Genomic DNA, 18,728 nt, shown 5'->3' with positions numbered 1-18,728 from the left:
CACTGTGATTGGAGGAAGGTGGAGGTTGCTGGTTTTTGGCAAGAGTAGTTATTGCTCCGTATGAGAAGGGATGATCTACAAGATGCTACGTTTTCTGACTTGCATGTTGATTTAATAAAAATCACATTCAGCTTAAAACTGGGACCTCCAAATGCACTTCTTGGGGATTTAGATTGGCTGATTTGCTTGCAAACTGTATGAAAAACTTAAATAGGGCCAGTTACCATTGTTCTTCCTCCTGCAAGCTGCACCTCTTGTGCAACCTTCCCCTCCTCTCTCCGCAGGACCAAACAGCTCCTTGGCAGAAACAGCTCACAAAAGCACTACACAGGCGCAACTCACAAAGCACTACCCGGTTAACCTAACCTTATACTGGATGGACACTATATGGCTTGGCAAAGATTTAGACCTAACACCTTTCCACTGATTATAAGCCAATCTCTGCTCCAATGCAAAGATGTTGTGGGGTCATGTGGCTGATCAACGGGCATAGAAGCCACTTCTATGGTAAGAAGGGTTTTTCCAACTGCAGAGCAACCAGAAACAGATCTCTATAGCCTAGGTTTCATTTGATTGCTTTTGTTGCTTTACAAAATGTGCACCTAATGGCACCCATACATGTGGCAATTTAAAGGTTTGTTTTCAAGTCAAGTCAATCATTCTTTCAAGAATTTCTATTCAACCCAATACATATTTTGATCTTTCTTCAAAAGAGAAAACTATTGTAACAAATGGAAGGGTTTCAATTGCTTTTGATTGACTATTTAAAGAGAACCAGAGATGAAGCAACCTCATGTATTTTACCTTATAAATCAGTGGGAACATGACAGTAAACACCTAATCTGCTCTTTGTTACATTGTTCTCTGTTTAATTTGCCTGTTATCACCTCTAAGATAAGAATCCCGACTAAGCAGTCGGTCTGGCTTTGCTACAGAATAATTATAGCTGAGACTGTGTTCTTTGCTGTCTTCAAGTCCAAGCCTGCCCCCTGCTGGCTTTGCTCAGGAATCATTATAGCTGAGTCATTATAGCAAAGCCAGAATCAATGCTCAGTCCGGGATTCTTATCTCAGCTAGATAACAGACACTTTTAGCAGTGAGGATGGAACAGAGAGCATGGTAAATGTTTTCTCTAATGTTCCCACTGATTTCTATGGTAAAATACACAAGGGTGCTTCGTCTCTGGTTCACTTTAAGTTTCTGTGTTGTTTTGTTAGATGCCAAATCAATTATATTCAGTTGGCAATACTGAAAGTGATTGAAATTGCCTGAAAATAAAAATTGTTTGCATTGTAGGCTTCTCATTCCCTTTACTGGAGTACGAAATCTACACATACAAGAAAGGAGCACACACTACCTTTAGTGGCACCGTGAAATCGTGTTTCCGAATTTATTTTTTTCAAACAAATCACCTGTTTACAAAAAAAAAAAAAAAATTAAAGAAAATGCAAAATCATAGAGACATATTGTAAGAAACATAAAAATTCCCTTCATTGCCAGAGAGAAATTCATCCACCTCGTATATTTCTGTTGTAGAATTCTTGTTTTGCAGTATACATTTCATTTCTCTCCTTGGAAAAGTAAAAACTGCGACAAGTACAGGATGTGGCATAGGGCGTAAACAGGAAGTAATGCTCAGTAGGGATGGGTGCAGGCCGAGTCACAGGGGAGTACTGACGATGTCAAAAGGAAAGTGCTGATGACATCAGAAGGCCGCAAGTGGCGCCACCGGTAAAACAGCTAAAGTCAATCTGTAGTTAAAACATCTCTAGTGCAAAGTGTTACAAAAAGATTAAAAGAATAAAACGTCCAAAAGACAAAGCCAGGGAGACGCATTGACAGTCACAATACGGCGTTTGCAGTCACAGTGCGTCGTCCGCAGTAGATTGCTCCAGTGCAAATACTTCCAAAATTGTGAGTTCTGCAGGATTAAATAGGACAAACCTCAAAACAGGGCTTGGAAGTGGGAGGCGCCGTGCAGCTTCCCTCCCCAAGAGTACCAGAATGCAGCTGAGTCTGGGGAATATTCCCCAGAAACAGCCTCAGTGTTCTTTATCGGAGAGAGGGCATTTAGAACTGCTCACAGGGCAGGGCCTCCAGTGAATCTGCTCCAAGCAGGTAGCCATCAAGCAGGATCTCTCCTGCCGAGATAAGACACTGTCTCAGCATTCATCCTCCTGATACATGGATTCATCCAGCTCCTGAGATTCCAAGTGTTCCAGCCGGTCCGTCCGGCCGCTCATGATTTCCTCTGGTGTCTTCATGAACCTGCAGAAAGTATTAAAGGTTTTGTTAAAAAGAAATTGCATAGATCTGTCTTGAAACAAACTGAACAGCATTTTAACCACCTTACTACCATGCATTTTTTTGTTAAATAAGGTACATGGATGTTGTTTTTTCTCCTCAGCACTGTATTCAAATGCTGCATGGATTCTCAAAGCCAATGGTCACAGAAACGAGCCATTAACGGTTCCATTTTTTTTGGGGGGGGAGGGGGGGGAGCAGACATTGCAGCAAATCCCAACTCTTTTAGAACTTGGGAGTGTAGTTAATAAAGGTGATAATAAATACCTCTCTGGCTATGCCACTAATGAACAATTGAATGAACATAATGTATGGAAATCAGGCTGATTCAGTAGAAGAACAAACTAGAAAGAGATCTTTGACAGTTGAGCATATCAATAAGGATGGGGCCCTTGAGGCACCTTCCAGTACAACCACAGCCCCAGGAACAATACGCAAAGTACTATAGATTTCTATCAAAGACTCCTGCCAGGACCAAACCACCACCACCTTTCGTTCAATATAATTCACCATATCCAGAGTTTCACCATCAGAAAGGGGGCATCTCTTATTACCATAGAGATAGCCCCAGGTCTGGCTTCCAAATGTAAGAATTACAGACCACCACAGACTCCGGAGGCTTACTGCTCATTAGACACTAAGCGGCTTATTGGAGTGGAGGCATTACATCTTGTAAATGAATGGTGTGTGTGTGCGCGTGCGTGTATATATTTTGTTTATTTAGCATCTTCCATAGCTCTATACAATGTACAAAAACATACGATAATGGGGAGTATAGATACATGAGCAGTTCAACATACTATACAATCACATACAGTGATACAAGTACAGATACATACAATTGATGTGTAGTTTGAAAACCACCACCAACTAGTGGATATCGATTTGTTAAAATGCACAGAAACCGGAAACACAAAGGAGAAGTCCCTACCCTTGCGAGCTTACAATCTAGAGCAGGCATGGGCAAACTCGGCCCTCCAGCTGTTACGGAACTACAAATCCCAGAATGCATTTGCCTTTATGAGTCATGACTGTGGCTGTCAAACTCCTGCAATGCATTGCGGGACTTGTAGTTCCTTAACAGCTGGAGGGCCAAGTTTGCCCATGCCTGATCTAGAGGGTAGCAGAGTGGGGGCACTGGGGGGGGGGGGGGGGGGTAGATGAAGGGGTTAGTAGATGGGTGAGCTTTAAATTGTAGCGAAAGTAAATTACAGTATAAGCTTGTTTGAACAGATGTGTCTTGAGGTAATATTTGAAAATTTCCAGGCTTGAAGCAAGATGGACAGGCTGTGGGAGAGAGTTCTAAAGGACAGGTGACACTTGAGAGACGTCCTGGATGCGAGAGTGAGAGGAAGTTCAAGGAGGGATGCTAGAGATTACAAAAGAAATGTATAAAGGGGATAGCCTATGTAAAGCTTTGAATGATACTGTTATGCTGGGCATACATGGACAGTTTATGCGTCGGTATCGAGCCAGCGGCTCGATGCCAGCGCGTCACTGCTCGTCCGCGCGGATCGATTCCCGCTCGTCCTCGCGGGCGCTGCTAATCAGCCGCTCGTTTCTTCCCATTGTTCTCCCGGCCGGTATCAAGCGCGGTATCGATCCGGCGGGGTATCGGACAGGTTGAATATTATCAATCGAGCCATCAGCGGCTCGATTGATAATATAAAACGTGCTGTGTATGCCCAGCATTAGGAGTTTGAACTGAATCCTTTGGGTGACTGGCAGCCAGTAGAGAGATTGGAAAAGAGGGGTGGCATCAGAGGAGTGGGAGAAGAGGTGGATGAGATGAGCAGCAGAGTTCAGTAAGGACTTGAGAGATGCCAGTCTGTTTTTTTGGTCGGCCACAGTGTAGGGTGTTACAGTAATTGAGATGGGAAATTATTAGAACATGTACAAGCATTTTAGTAGCCTCTTGTGTAAGGAAGGGATGCATTTTGTAGATGTTTTTGAGGTAGAAGTAGGATCCAGGTTGTTAATGTGTTAATATGTGGTTCAAATGAGAGCTCAGAGTCCAGAGTTACCCCCAGACAGTGAGCTTTAGGAGTTGAGGTTATTGGGGAATTTTCTACATTAATAACTATAGGTAGGGGAGCAGAGGGAGACGGTGAAAATTTCACACACTGTCATGCTCATGTTAAGTTTGAGGAAACATGCATGAATGCAGAAATGGGGGCTTGAAGGCAGAAACAGCAGACAGTCAGGGACTCGAGATCATAGTTTTAAGAGGTCAGGAGCAGAGAGAGATGGATATGAGTGTCATCAGTGAAAGAGGCGACACTAGAAACCAAAAAAGTTGACAAGAACGCATGTGAGAGCGAGTGTGTGTTTTGGCTGCTGTTGCGCAGCGGCCATGGTAACATAGTACTTGGCTAAGTATTTTTCCCAGCAGAGGAGCTTTTTAGCTCTTTCGGCCTTTCTCACAAATATAAGTGGTTTTGGATCTCGATGATTTAATTGGGTAATATTCTAACCTTGCAAATCCCATAATGCACTTTTTTTTTCTAATTTATACACTTGGATTTTTACAGACATGTAGAAATGACGTGCATTTTCACTAACATCTTGAACTTATACATTATGGTAATAGCTCCCGTGTTTCCCCGAAAATAAGACACGGTCTTATATTAATTTTTGCTCCAAAAGATGTGCTATGGCTTATTTTCAGAGGATGTCTTGGGGAAACACTTTAGTTTTCCTATACAAAATGTACATACTGCATGCCATGCTGAAACACAAGCAGCATACACAGAGCTTGTGGTTTGCAGATATTGGGCTTGATTCACAAAGCGGTGCTAACCTACTTAGCACGCCTAAAGTAGTTTAGGCGTGATAACCTTTTCCCTAGTAGGTTAGCACCATTTTCAGGAATAAAACTTGCGCTTTCTACGCTCGCAAAGTCCGGTGTGCGCAGAAAGTTGCATAGGGTTTAATAGGTGCATAAAACTTTTCGCGCGCAAAACTTTATGCGCACTAAACTTTGCGTGCGCAAACTTTTGCGCGTGGGAATTTCGCGTAAGTTTGTTTTTAGCACACCTAAACTGAGTTTAGGCGTGATAAAGGGCTTTTCACCAGCGTGCGAACAGTTTGCACCGCTTTGTGAATCAAGCCCATTGTCTCTCACTTACTGTACAAGAAATTGATTCTGCTGATCATGTGGGTAAGAGTATTTCTTGCAGGCAGATAACTCTGCCAGGCTCCCAAGAGCTATGATAGGATAAGCTGTGTGTCCTGGGAAGAGGTGAAGTGCTGCTGATGCTTATCACAACAGATCAGGAGGGATGGCTACAACAAAAACACAAATTGCCTGACATATATACAGGACTGTAGAACTCACATTATACTGCTGCTCTCCTGTATCCAGGCTTTGTATTGAGCATGACCTGCTGGTGTCATGTGGGCTGCTGCTAGGGCTTACATTCAGGGGATGTCTTATATTTCAAGCATGCTAGGAATTCCTGCTAGGGCTTATTCTCAGGGGATGTCTTACTTTAGGGGAAACAGTATGTAACCAGTTTTTTTTTACTTAATTTTCTGGTTAAAAATGCCATATAGCTAAGCAGCCTGGGCTAAACATCACTGGAAGGGAGGTGTTACATACACAGCAATACATTTCTGATGCTGAAACCAGATAACTAATGTAAAATTGGGCATGCTGAATCATTTAATACATACAGTATACTGTATGCCTCTTAAACATCAGTTGCGTGTAACCTCTGTATCAATCACTTGTGAGGTCACATATGAAGTATGCAATACAGTTATGGGCACCACAGTATAGTGTAAGGCCATTGGCATACTAGAACAGGTACAAAGGTGGGCAACTAGATCAATCAGAGGAATGCAAGGTCTTACTAAAGAAGGTTGGATAAACAGGCATCTTTTTCCCAAGCCAAGTATACCCAAAGGGGTGACCTGAGTAATATGTATAAATACATCAGAGGGCAATACAAAAGCTTGGCATATTAACTTTTTGTGCAAAGGACAAGGTATAGGATCTGTGTATGGAGGTTTTTATATCCATTTAAGAAGGGGTTCTATACAGTAAAAGTGGTCGAACTGTGGAATATTTTACCACAGGAAGTAGTCATGGGAAATTCTATGCCTGCATTGAAAGGAGGCTGAGATGATTTCCTTGGATTGAAGGACATTCACGGCTATAATTTTTTTTTTTTTAAAAGGTAATTACCAGAAGACCTGATCCAGGGATATTATGCCACCTAGAGTTGAGAAGGATTTTTTCCTCTTTCTGGCCTAGTGCACACTAGAGCGGTTCTGCTGTGGTTTGCGATCCGCTTGCGGGTGCGGATCCGATAGGGTAATGTATTTCAATGGGCTGGTGCACACCAGAGCGGGAGGCGTTTTGCAGAAACGCATACTCCCGGGCTGCTGCAGATTTTGGATTGCGGATGCGTTTCTGCCTCAATGTTAAGTATAGGAAAAACGCAAACAGCTCTGAAAAACGGCACTTCAGAGCGGTTTGCCAGGCGTTTTTTGTTACAGTAGCTGTTCAGTAACAGCTTTACTGTAACAATACATGAAATCTACTACACCAAAAACGCTTCACAAAACCGCAAAATGCTAGCTGAAATGCTACAGAAAAAGAAGAAAAAGCGTTTCAAAATCTGCTAGCATTTTGCGGATCTGCTAGCGGTTTTTGGTGTGCACCAGGCCTCAGGGCCCGTTTCCACTATGACGAATCTGCATGCGTTTTCTGCACGCACATCTGCACAGAGCGTTTTCCTGTGCAGGAAAAATCTGCACAGCAGAGCCATCAGATTTGCATACAATGTAATTAATAGGAAATTCGCATGAGTTTTCTCTATGCGAATTTGCATAACTTTTCTCCTAAAATCAATGTAAAAGCACACAGGCACTGACATGGTTAAAATTTGCATACTTACTAAAAAAACCGCGAAAACTTACACAAATTTGCAGTAAAATTTCCGGTAAAATTCGCATCCGCATACGAATTCGTTTGAGTTTTCCGCAACGAATTCGCACCGCACAAGTGAAAACAGGCCATAACGGTTAATTTGCCCAAGCCTTGTAAGGATTTTTTTTCCCTTCCTCTTAATTAACTGGTTATGGGCTGGTGTACACCGAGCTGCTTTTTCAGCGTTTCTGCAGCCGCTTGCGGCTGCGGATCCTCTTGGTCAATGTATCTCAATGGGGTGGTTCACACCAGAGCGGGAGGCGTTTTGCAGAAACGCATACTCCCGGGGTGAGGCATTTTTTGGATTGTGGATGCGTTTCTGCCTCAATGTTAAGTATAGGAAAAACGCAAACCACTCTGAAAAACGCCAGTTCAGAGCGGTTTTGCAGGCGTTTTTGTTACAGAAGCTGTTCAGTAACAGCTTTACTGTAACAATATATGAAATCTACTACACCAAAACCGCTACACAAAACTGCAAAATGCTAGCTGAAACGCTACAGAAAAATAACAAAAAGCGTTTCAAAATCTGCTAGCATTTTGCGGATCTGCTAGCGGGTTTTGGTGTGCACCAGGCCTATGTGAGGGTGCAGGACAGAAATGTACCCAATTTTTACTTATTTATTTATTGGTTTCTCCTGGTTGGACGATTGTCTTTTTTTCAATCAATCCAACTATGTAACTACTAAGCAGGTTTTCTGTGTGTTTTTTGTTTTATTTTTAGGTCAGTTATGGCCTCAGGATACAGAGTTGTGAGAAATTCCAATCTATGGGCTAGTCTATACAGATTAACTCCAGTCTGACATGGCTCAGGTATACAACTATATAAGTGAATGGAAAACTGGGCTTGAATAGAATTCAAAGATCCAAGTGTACCAGCGAGCTAAAAAGATAAAAAAAAATAAAATAAATCGATACTTACCCAGGGCTTCCTCCAGCCCCATAAACACATCCGAGTCCCTCTGCACTCTCCCGCGTCTGCCGTTCAGTCGTGTCAGTCTGGGTCTTCTGCACATGCATGGACCTCCCGCAACTGCAGGAGGTCACCGATGGACTCAGACATGTTTGTTTATGGGGCTGGAGGAAGCCCCTGGTAAGTATCGATTTTTGCTAATTTTAGATCTCTGGTTTACGTTAAGGTGCTTTGGACTTCTGAGATCTTTAGGGTTAGTGCTCTGTTACCTGAAAAGTAGCCTCTGTCCTGGCTCCTTACGGATTATGTTGAGTTTGTAGTAATGGCGGAGTGCCCTCGACATCTTCTCATAGGTCATGTTTGTTCTGTTCTGTTTACCAAGAAGAATATAAATAATAGCAAATTGTTTTTCATATAATTTTTTCCTCAAATTAAGTAAAAACAAATATATATCTTCTCAGTCCTTCGCAAACAAAGTACTAATTTTAAACAAAACAACTCAGATGCAAGTGACGTGCAGACTTTCAGCTTTAATTCAGTGGGGTTAACAAAACGATTGCATAAAAATGTGAGGAAACTAAAAGCATTTTTTAAACACAATCCCTTCATTTCAGGGGCTCAAAACTATTTGGACAATTGGCTCAAAGGCTATTTCATGGGCAGGTGTGTTCAAGTCTGTCGTTATGTAATCATCAATTAAGCAGATAAAAGGCCTGGAGTTGATTTGAGGTGTGGTGCTAGTCTGGTCACAGAAAAATCTTCCACATGCAACATGCAGTCAAAGAAGCCCTCCATGCAGGTGAAAGAAGCCCTCCTTAAAGTGGACCTGAACTCTTCCACAGGACAGAAGAAAAACAGATAGGCTAAACTCTTTAAATGCATACACGGTGCATTTTTCTAATCCCCCCCCCTTATGGGTGACTAATCACAACTGTAATTTGACCTCTTAGCCATGTTAGACCAGCTAATTTGTAAACACAGACTGTTAACCCTATGTCTGCTTTCGTGAAAGCAAGAAGTAGACACTGCAGATTTATTGTGTTCTATCAGCTGTGACAGAAATATTTTTCTTTAAAGGTTATTATGCTGTTGCGTATCTTTTAGAGTAGAGAGGAAGTTCTGAGTTCAGGTCCGCTTTAAAGAGAATCTGTACTCTAAAATTCTTACAATAAAAAGCATACCATTCTATTCATTATGTTCTCCTGGGCACCTCTGGACTGTTTCTGCCACTCCCTGCTGCAATCCTGGCTTGTAATTGCCAGATTTAGGCAGTGTTTACAAACAAAAGACATGGCTGCTAACCAGCTTGTGATAGGCTGAGAGAAGCTCAGTCTGTGACTCATACAGAGCCTGGAGGGGGCCTGGAGAGGGTGTGTATAACTTCTATCCTATCACAGCAGACAGCACATTCCTGCCTGAGCCCGACAAAGCTGACAAAGGAAAGAAGATTAGATTATATAACAGAGATAATACAGCCACTGTGCAACTAGGAAAGGCTGTAGTAAGATAGACCACATTAGAACAGGCATAGGAACTTATAGGATAGAAGAAATAAGGCTGAAAATTTTGTTACAGAGTCTCTTTAAGCTGCGGTCACAGATAAAAAAACATTCAAGAATTGCTACAATATCATACAGTTTGGTATATCCTGAGAAAAAAAAGCAAGCACTGGAGACCTCAGCAACGCAAAAAGACCTGGACATCCACAGAACACAACAGTGGTGGATGATCGCAGAATTATTTCCCTGGACCCCTTCACAAAACCCAGTATAGAAAAGGGGTAGAACAGCTTATTATCCAAAGCATACCACATGATTTATAAAATACAGTGGAGGCAGTGTGATGGCTTGGGCGTGCATGACTGCCAATCGCACTGGGACACTGGTGTTTATTGATAATGTGACACAAAACAGAGGCAGCCAAATTAATTCTGAGGTGTTCCGAGACATACGGTCTTGCTCAAATCCAGCTAAATGTATTCAAATTGATTGGGCAGCGTTTCATTATACAAATGGACAATGACCCAAAACATACAGCCAAAGCAACCCAGGAGTTTATTAAAAGAAAAGAAGTGAAATTTTGAATTGTCAAGTCAGTCACCTGATTTTAACCCAAACTTTGAACAGAAAGGCCCACAAACAGCAACTGAAAGCTGCTGCAGTTAAAGAGAGACTGAAGTCAAAATACAAGTTTTTATTTTAAAAATCTCTTTAACCTCCTTGGCGGTTAATTTTTTTTTTTCTAATTTAAAAAAATCCTTTTTTTTAAAAAAAATTTTTTTTGTTTCATGTAAAGCTACCAAAGTGGTAGCTACATGAAACACCACTAGAGGGCGCATGTGGCCCTCTAGTCCGATCGTCGCCGGCATCTATAGCAAACAGGGGATTGCGTATATAACGCGTTCCCCTGTTTGGCTTCTCCTGTCGCCATGGAGACGATCGGGATGACGTCATGGACGTCAGCCGACGTCCTGACGTCAGGCACACCCGGAACTCATTGGTCCGGGCAGCGCAGGGCTCTGGCGGGGGGGGGGCCCTCTTCAGCCGCTGCGTGCGGCCGATCGCCGCAGAGCGGCGGCGATCAAGCTGTGCGCGCGGCTAGCAAAGTGCTGGCTGCGCGCACAGCAATTTACAGCGCACAAATCGCCCCACCAGGGGCTGAGATCTCCCCCTGCGCGGCATAGCCCGAGCTCAGCTAATATCAATGCCCTAACTGAAACCCCTGTATCCCCGTTGCTGCACACTAAATCACCCCAAACTTCCCAGGGCACATTGCGGGGAGCGCTTCTGTGAAGAGGCAGAGCTTTAGGCTGTAGCTCTCCCTCTACACGCGTCCCATCTGCGTGGATCGCCGCCTCCTCCCACCCCTCTCAGTCTTCTTTCACTGAGAGGGGCGGGGGAGAGGTGGAGATGTGCGCGAATTGACAAGCATGGAGCAGAGCTACAGCCCAAAGCTCTGCCTCCCCAGGCAGCAAAATCCATGACCAGGAAAGTTGCGGATTTTTGCTGAGGAGTTTGGGGTGATTTAGTTGGTGTTCAGCCGTGGAGATGCGGCACTTCAGTTAGGGCATTGATGTTAAAGAATTTTTAAAATACAAACCTGTATTTTGAGAGACTTCAGAGTCTCTTTAACCATTTCAGCCCGCGGGGATTTTTCACCTTATGCATCGGAGCAATTTTCACCTCCCATTCATTCGCTATTAACTTTATCACTACTTATCACAATTTATTGATCTATATCTTGTTTTTCCGCCACTAATTAGGCTTTCTGTGGGTGGTACATTTTGTTAAGAGCCACTTAACTGTAAATGCATTTTTACAGGATTAATAAGAAAAAATGGAACATCAATCAGTGTAAAGCAAGCACCCAAGGAGGGGAGAAAAGGATAGATGTGCTATGGCTTGCAGCGTCTCTGCACTCCAGACGTTCCAATGCTTCCTCCACAGTCAAGCCAGCACCATCCGTAGTATTTAAAGCTCTTTATTTCTCTTTAAAAAGCATGACAAGCTTATCACAGCGACAGCAGCGCTGTTTTGATCACCAGATCTTTCTCAAGCTGTACAAAGTTATGTCACCAGAAATAAAGAGCTTTAAATACTACGGATGGTGCTGGCTTGACTGTGGAGTAAGAAAAAAATGGAAAAAATTCATTATTTCTCAGTTTTCAGCCATTATAGCTTTAAAATAATCCATGCTACCATAATTAAAACCTATGTATTTTATTTGCCCGTATGTCTCGGTTATTATACCATTTATATGTTGTCCCTATCACAATGTATGGCGCCAATATTTTATTTGGAAATAAAGGTGCATTGTTTTCGTTTTGCGCCCATCACTATTTGCAAACTTATAATTTAAAAAATGTTTGTAGTATACCCCCCTTCAAATGCATATTTAAAAAGTTCAGACCCTTAGGTAACTATCTATGTCTTTTTTTTTCCATTAAAATTTTTATTTGGGGAATATTTTGGTGTGCGACATAAACAGTCAATTTTTTATGTTGCTGTATGAGTAAACTGTAATGTAAAAAAAGTGTAGATGTAGTGTTACTATATCCCTCCTTGTCCTTCTCGCTAAGAGGAAGTACAAGGGGGATGCGGAAATTCTACCGGGCAGAAGAACTGAAGCCTCACGGGTGAGCGTTTCGGTTTTTCTGCGGGGAAAAGGATCGGTGATCGGGAACCATGTTCCCTTTCACTGACCCCAGGGCTACCGGGGGACACGGTCTGGGCGGCTGAAATGGTTAAATGACAACTAAAGTGAGAAGAATATGAAGGCTCCCATATGCATTTCCTTCTAAACATTACCAGTTGCCTGGCAGTCCTTCTGATCTATCTGGCTGCAGTAGCGTCTGAATAACACCAGAAACAAGCACGAAGCTAATCTTGTCAGATCTGACAATATTGTCGGAAAAACCTGATCTGTATATTGCATACTTGTTCAGGGTCTATGGCTAAAAGAATTAGAGGTTGAGGATCAGCAGGGCTGCCAGGCAACCGGTATTACTTATAAGGAAATAAATATAGCAGCTTGCATAGCGTTTCGCTTCAGTTGTCCTTAAAGGCCTGGCAGACCATCAAAAAGGAGTAAACGCAGCATCTAGTAATGTCTACAAGTTCAAGACTTCAGGCAGTCATTGCCAGCAAAGGGGTTTCAACTAAGTATTACAAATGAATATTTTATTTCCAGTTATTTAATTTGTCCATTTACTTTTGAGCCCCTGAAATGAAGGGATTGTGCTAAAAAATGCTTTAGTTGTCTCACATTTTATGCAATGGTTTTGTTCACCCCACTGAATTCAAATTGCACTTCAACTGCATACGAGTTGTTTTATTGTGGTAATGTACAGAACCAAAATTAGAAAAAAGTTGTCTGTGTCCAAATATTTATGGACCTATCTATATACAGAAAAAAAATGGTCTAAAGCACCTCCAATTGTACAGTATAAAAACAACTTTATTGCCCATTTAGTAGATACAAAAGAAAGCATTAGCATAATGAATGAGCTCAAATTAATAAAAACCTGCACAATACTAAAAAGCTAAAACCTAGAGTCTCCGCCTGGCTTCCCCTGATCCATTTGGCTACAGTAGTATCTGTATCGCACATGTGATACAAGGATGCAGCTAATCTAGTCAGACTTCAGTCAGAAACATCTGATCTACATGCTTGTTCTGGGAGTAAAGGCCCATACACACGTCGGATTTTTACGAACGACCCGTCGTTTGACGTGCGAACGACGGAACGTTCAAATCCGGCGTGTGTACAGACTATCGTTCGGGTGATAAGACTGGTTATCGCTGAAAACCAGTCTTATCACCCGAACGATAGTCTGTACACCTGCCGGATTTGACGTGCAAACGACAGAACGTTCTAACGACGGGTCGTTCGCAAAAATCCGACGTGTGTATGGGCCTTAAGGCTAAAAGCATAATAGACAGTATCAACAGGAAAGCCAGGCAACTGTATCATTTGAAAGTAAATAAATATGGCAACCTCCATATCCCTCTCAGTTCAGGTGTCCATTAAGTTTGACTGGATTTGCTGCATATTTGTTTCAGGTGTGTGATTCAAACACTACTAATGTATGATAGATCAGCAAAATATCAGGAAACTGCCGTTGTTTAAAAGGAAATAAATACAGCAGCCACCATATGATGTCCTTTCACCTTAAAAAGACTCTGAAGTCTCTTTTTTCCCCGATTTGCTCATATAGTGCTGTTAAGAGTTAATGCCTAAGTGAAATCGCTGCATCCCTGTGGCAGATGGCTGATTTATTATAGAGAATGTGACCTGCAAAGTTCTACGACTTTGCAGGTCGCAGATCATGCTGCCCGGGCTCGCAGGGCTTTTCTTCCTGGAGAGGCTGAGCTTTGAGCTGTAGCTCTGCTTCTCCGCAATCAATCTCCGCGGGTCTCCACCTCCTCTCCTCCCCTCGCAGGGAAAGAAGATTGATAGGGGCGGGGAGAGGCAGCGATCCGCAGAGATCGACTGCGGAGGAGGCAGATCTGCCTCAATGAGGAAGTAAAGCCCTGTGAGCCCGGGAGCTTTGTAGGGCTAATCCTCAGCAATAAATCTGTAATCTGCTGAGGGGATGCGGCGATTTCACTAAGCATCAACTCTTAACAGCACTATATTAGAAAATCATGGAAAAAAAGAGAATTCAGAGTCTTTTTAAGGACCACAGGCTTACACCCCCCTAGTGACCACTCTATTTTTTACAATCATGTGCTCTTCAGCTTTAATGGTTAGCCGCAGAGCCACACAACCGAGTACACAGATGAACCCCCCTTTCCCTTTTCTGCCCACCAACAGAGCTTTCTGTTGGTGGGCTCTGATCGCTGCTGCATGGTTTGTTTATTTTTTTATGTATTTTATTTTATTTATTTTTTTATAAAATTTTGCTATTTTTACTTTTACTTTTGCTAATCCCCTCCTTCCCTCCCTCCCATCGATCGTCTGTCATAGGCATCAGCCTATGAGAGTCAATCGCTCTCTGAGCCTCTCAAGGGAACAGCCTAGTGACACGGCTGTCCCCAGTACAGCGCTGCTGTAGATCGCAGCGCTGTACAATGTAAATAGATGGTGGTTTCGCCGTCGAACAGTCTCCCAGCGGCAATCACCGCTGGCAGACTGATGGAGCGGGGATGCGTGCATATCGGCACGCACGATCCCCTGCAAAGCCCCGCCCCAGGACCTTTTGGCATTAGGCGGTCCTGTGGCTGCCACCCTCCCAATGCTGGGGTTAAACATTCCACTATGAGGCTAACCTGTGATTATATTCTTGCTGCTCCAGAGAGCCCTGGTCTGTTCTGTCACTTGGGAGTAGTCTGCTCAGACACCGGTACAGTAGTCCATAAACCTAGCACGGCTTGTAAAGCTAGGTACCCAGCGCACGTCACTAATAACCCACGTCGTGCTGTCACTGTTTAGGCGCTAGTGTGCTGGATGGTGTCTCCTCCCACCACAGGAGGAGTGGAACATCTAGTCTAGCCTGTGAAGTCGGTGTGCTGGACAGTATTGTTATTTAGCAAGAGGAAGCATTGTTTATGTGCATTGATTAGCCATTCATGTTCCCTGATGTAGTGGAATTGCTACCAATGCTTTGTGTGGAGACCTAACTTGCATTTACTCTATAGCCAATGACTCAGAAATGTTGTTGTATGGTGACTCTAGTTTGAGTACTGCGTAGGTTTTAATAAATTTGAGCTAATGCAGGCTACTGTACAATAGTAGGTGCTGTAGACCATTTTTTATCTCTCTCTCTCTCTCTCTCTCTCTCTCTCTCTCTCTCTCTCTCTCTCTCTCTCTCTCTCTCTCTATATATATATATATGTATGTATATATCTGATTCCAATATTTTCTGATTCCAAGCCAGCCATCAACCCGGGATTCAGTTTCTGTGTTTACTTCACACATGTCCAGCAATGTTTATAACGTTAAGAAATAATATTTTTATGCTATCAGTGATTTTTTCCTAGTGAAGTGTGCTAGTGGTTATAGTGTCATAGAAGTGGACCTGTCAGAGAGGCAAGGGTTAACCAATATACCACACGTTTTCTCTGACCTAAGTAACGAGGGTTTGAAAATGCTCCACCGAAGATAAGAAAATACCAATCAGCAAAGAACTGTCTATGTGTCTAATTGGAAGCTTCTAATTTAGAGTTTTCATTTAGTTTATTTGATCTGTTTGGCTCATTTTATACTGTTCATTCATAATATTATCCTGTTTACGTACAATTGTTAACAGACCTATTGCCTTTGTAATCACAAACCATTCTGTGACGTGAGCCCTTGATTACACCGATTTGTACTTCATTGATCCAGATATGGCTTGTGCAAAGAAGCGGTTGTACATCAAGTAATTCACCATCACCCACATCATGGTGCAAATTGGTGGTGGGATAGTGTAAAGACAATATTACACTATATTAATTAGAGTTTTATTTACAGATACCCACATTATATGGGTCAACCACAGGATCATTGCTATAGTAGATGGTATCCAGCAAATTGATTACAGCTAGTTGATTCAAGACTCAATTCAACATGCTGCAGAAACACCCACTGACTGGACTGGTATTTTTTTTTCTTTTTTTTTTTTTTTTAATCACATGCTGACCGATTGCATCTGAAAGTGACATTTAGAGGCCCAGTGGTTTCAAGCTTTGGCTACCTGATCCAGATATTGTTTGGTGCTCAATGTAAAGATGCTCCAAACTTGATAAGGCTTGAGTAGGCTGCATCATTCAAGTTTTTAGCATGATAAAATTAATTTACAATAATCACGTTTCCAGTAGCACACCAAATAAGCTTTCCTAATTCTCCTTTGGTAGCAGCCAAATTTTGCTTCTGAGGCTATAAGGGGCCATTCACATTTATAACGATTTTTTGCATGCAATAAATTATGTTTGCGATTTTTTTAAATTACCTTTTGTATACAATTTTTTTGTGTGGATTTGTATGCAAACTATCATTTGGTGATCTTTCTGGGCATGCCAAGGAGGTTAATTTCCATCTAATTAGCTTTAAAGTCCTGCGTGTTTTTTCACTCACGTCGCTAGGGCTAAAGATCCAAAGCACGGGGTCCGGATCTCCCTCCACTGTGCCCCGGACTTCTGGACACGTGATGTGGGGCACTTCAGTCCCCGAAAGGAAGCAGCAGCGTCTGTTGCTATGACGCGGTGGCTCTATGCTCTCCGTGTGTGTGTGTGTGTGTGTGTGTGTGTGCCTCTGTGGGGCGTCTCAGCACTGACATCTTTTGCAGCAGTTAATAGAGTACATAGTCATGCCGCTCAATGTCCTCAGAGGAGCTCCAACATATTATTCCTATCATAGCCATAGTCACATAATTATGTATTTATATAGCACTGACATTTTCTGCAGCACTTTACAGAGAACATGGTCATGTCACTGACTGTCCTCAGAAGAGCTCACAATCTAATGCTACCATAGTCATGGTCTAATGTCCTACCATATTATTATTATGTATTTATATAGCACTGAAACCCTTTTGCAGCAGTTTATATAGTACATAGTCATGTCACTAACTGTGCTCTCAATCTAACTAATCCCTACCATAGTCAGTCTAATGTCATCCCATATTATTATTATTATTATTATTATTATTATTATTATTATGTATATATATTTTTCTGACATCTTCTGCAGCACTTTACAAACGACATAGTCAGGTCACTGTCCTCAGAGGATATCACAATTTAATCTGTGCCATAGTGTACCCTAAATCCTAGCCTGTCCCCCGTCCCCCCTCACTGGAACTTGGCACTCTGTTACTTAGCTTCCACTGCTCCCTAGCACCTACTGCATTGTCTGTCACCCACTACTTGTCAGCATCTACTTAATACTGTCATTTGTCTCCTACTGCCTGCCTATCCCTACCAGATTACCACTAAAATCTATAAAATCACTACCTGCCTTTTACTAGAATCTACGGATTACCACAAGCCTCTCATGTGAATCGACAGATCCCTACCAGCCTGCCACTAGCATCAACCAATCACCATAAGCCTGCCGCTAGCATCGTCCGATCACTACCAGCCTGCCACTAAAATAGCAAATTAATTAAAGAGAACCCGAGGTGGGGATCTTAGAATGAAATCTATACACAGAGGCTGGGTCTGGCTATAGTGCCCAGCCTAAGGGGGGACTTAGGGGGGATTCAAATAGCAACAGAGGCTGGGCACTATAGCCAGACCCAGCCTCTGTGTATAGATTTAATTCTAAAGGTAGCCATACACTGGTCGATTTGCCATCAGATTCGACCAACAGATAGAGCCCTCTCTGATCGAATCTGATCAGAGAGGGATTGTATGGCTGCCTTTACTGCAAACAGATTGTGAATCGATTTCAGCCTGAAACCGATTCACCATCTGCTGAGCTGCCGTTGTCACCCCCCCGGGCCCCCGCATACATTACCTGAAGCCTGGTCCCGGGCATCTTCTCTGCATCGGCTCCCGGCGGGCATCTTCTCCGCATCAGCTTCCACATCCCGACATCACTTTCTGTCACTCCAGTGACAGCGGAAGTTCAAATAGCGCGCCCTCTATTTGTACTTCCGCTGTCACTGCAGTGACACAGAAAGTTATGCCGGGATGCGGAAGCTGATGCGGAGAAGATGCCAGCCGGGAGGTGATGCGGAGAAGATGCCGGGAGCCAGCTTCAGGTAATGTATACCTGCGTCAGTCGTATGCCGCTAGCGATGCGCTCCTTACCTGCGGCGATCGACGGTAATTTCCCGCACGGCGTGATCGACGGGACCGATCTATTTCGGGCCGAAATAGATCGAAAATTAGCGTGTTGCGTGAACGATTTGACAGCAGATTCGATCCCAGTGATCAAATCTGCTGTCGATCGGCGGGTAATCGGCCTAGTGTATGGCCAGCTTAAGATCCCCACCTCGGGTTCTCTTTAAGGTAATCAAGGCGGGTAAGTATTTACCTATCTGAATCTGATTTATCACAGGAAAAGTAGTGATCTAGCAACTGCTAAAGCTTATAATCTGTGCCTGTACTGATAGTAAACTCTGAAATGTGGTCTGATCTCGGCTACCTTCAG

The 18,728-nt window shown here is 43.0% G+C and overlaps 1 protein-coding gene across 4 annotated transcripts in view; it reads right to left on the bottom strand.

Moving 5' to 3' along the window:
• Window positions 1-1,358: 1,358 nt before the first annotated feature.
• The window catches only part of LOC137564049 (transcription factor ETV6-like), a 169,495-nt gene continuing 152,125 nt past the window's right edge, over window positions 1,359-18,728 (bottom strand). For all 4 annotated transcript variants that reach the window (XM_068277349.1, XM_068277350.1, XM_068277351.1 and 1 more), the window contains exons 7-8: window positions 8,420-8,520; window positions 1,359-2,268 (exon numbers count right to left, since the gene is read on the bottom strand). In XM_068277349.1, coding sequence (XP_068133450.1) covers window positions 2,163-2,268; window positions 8,420-8,520 — 207 coding nt within the window. In that variant the 3' untranslated portion in view covers window positions 1,359-2,162. The remainder of the gene's footprint in view (window positions 2,269-8,419; window positions 8,521-18,728) is intronic.

This window comes from Hyperolius riggenbachi, chromosome 3 (genome assembly GCF_040937935.1).
Source record: "Hyperolius riggenbachi isolate aHypRig1 chromosome 3, aHypRig1.pri, whole genome shotgun sequence".
NCBI classification, from domain to species: domain Eukaryota; kingdom Metazoa; phylum Chordata; class Amphibia; order Anura; family Hyperoliidae; genus Hyperolius; species Hyperolius riggenbachi.
The sequence above is the reverse complement of the archived record's forward strand: the minus strand, read 5'-3'. Positions and strand labels throughout refer to the sequence as shown.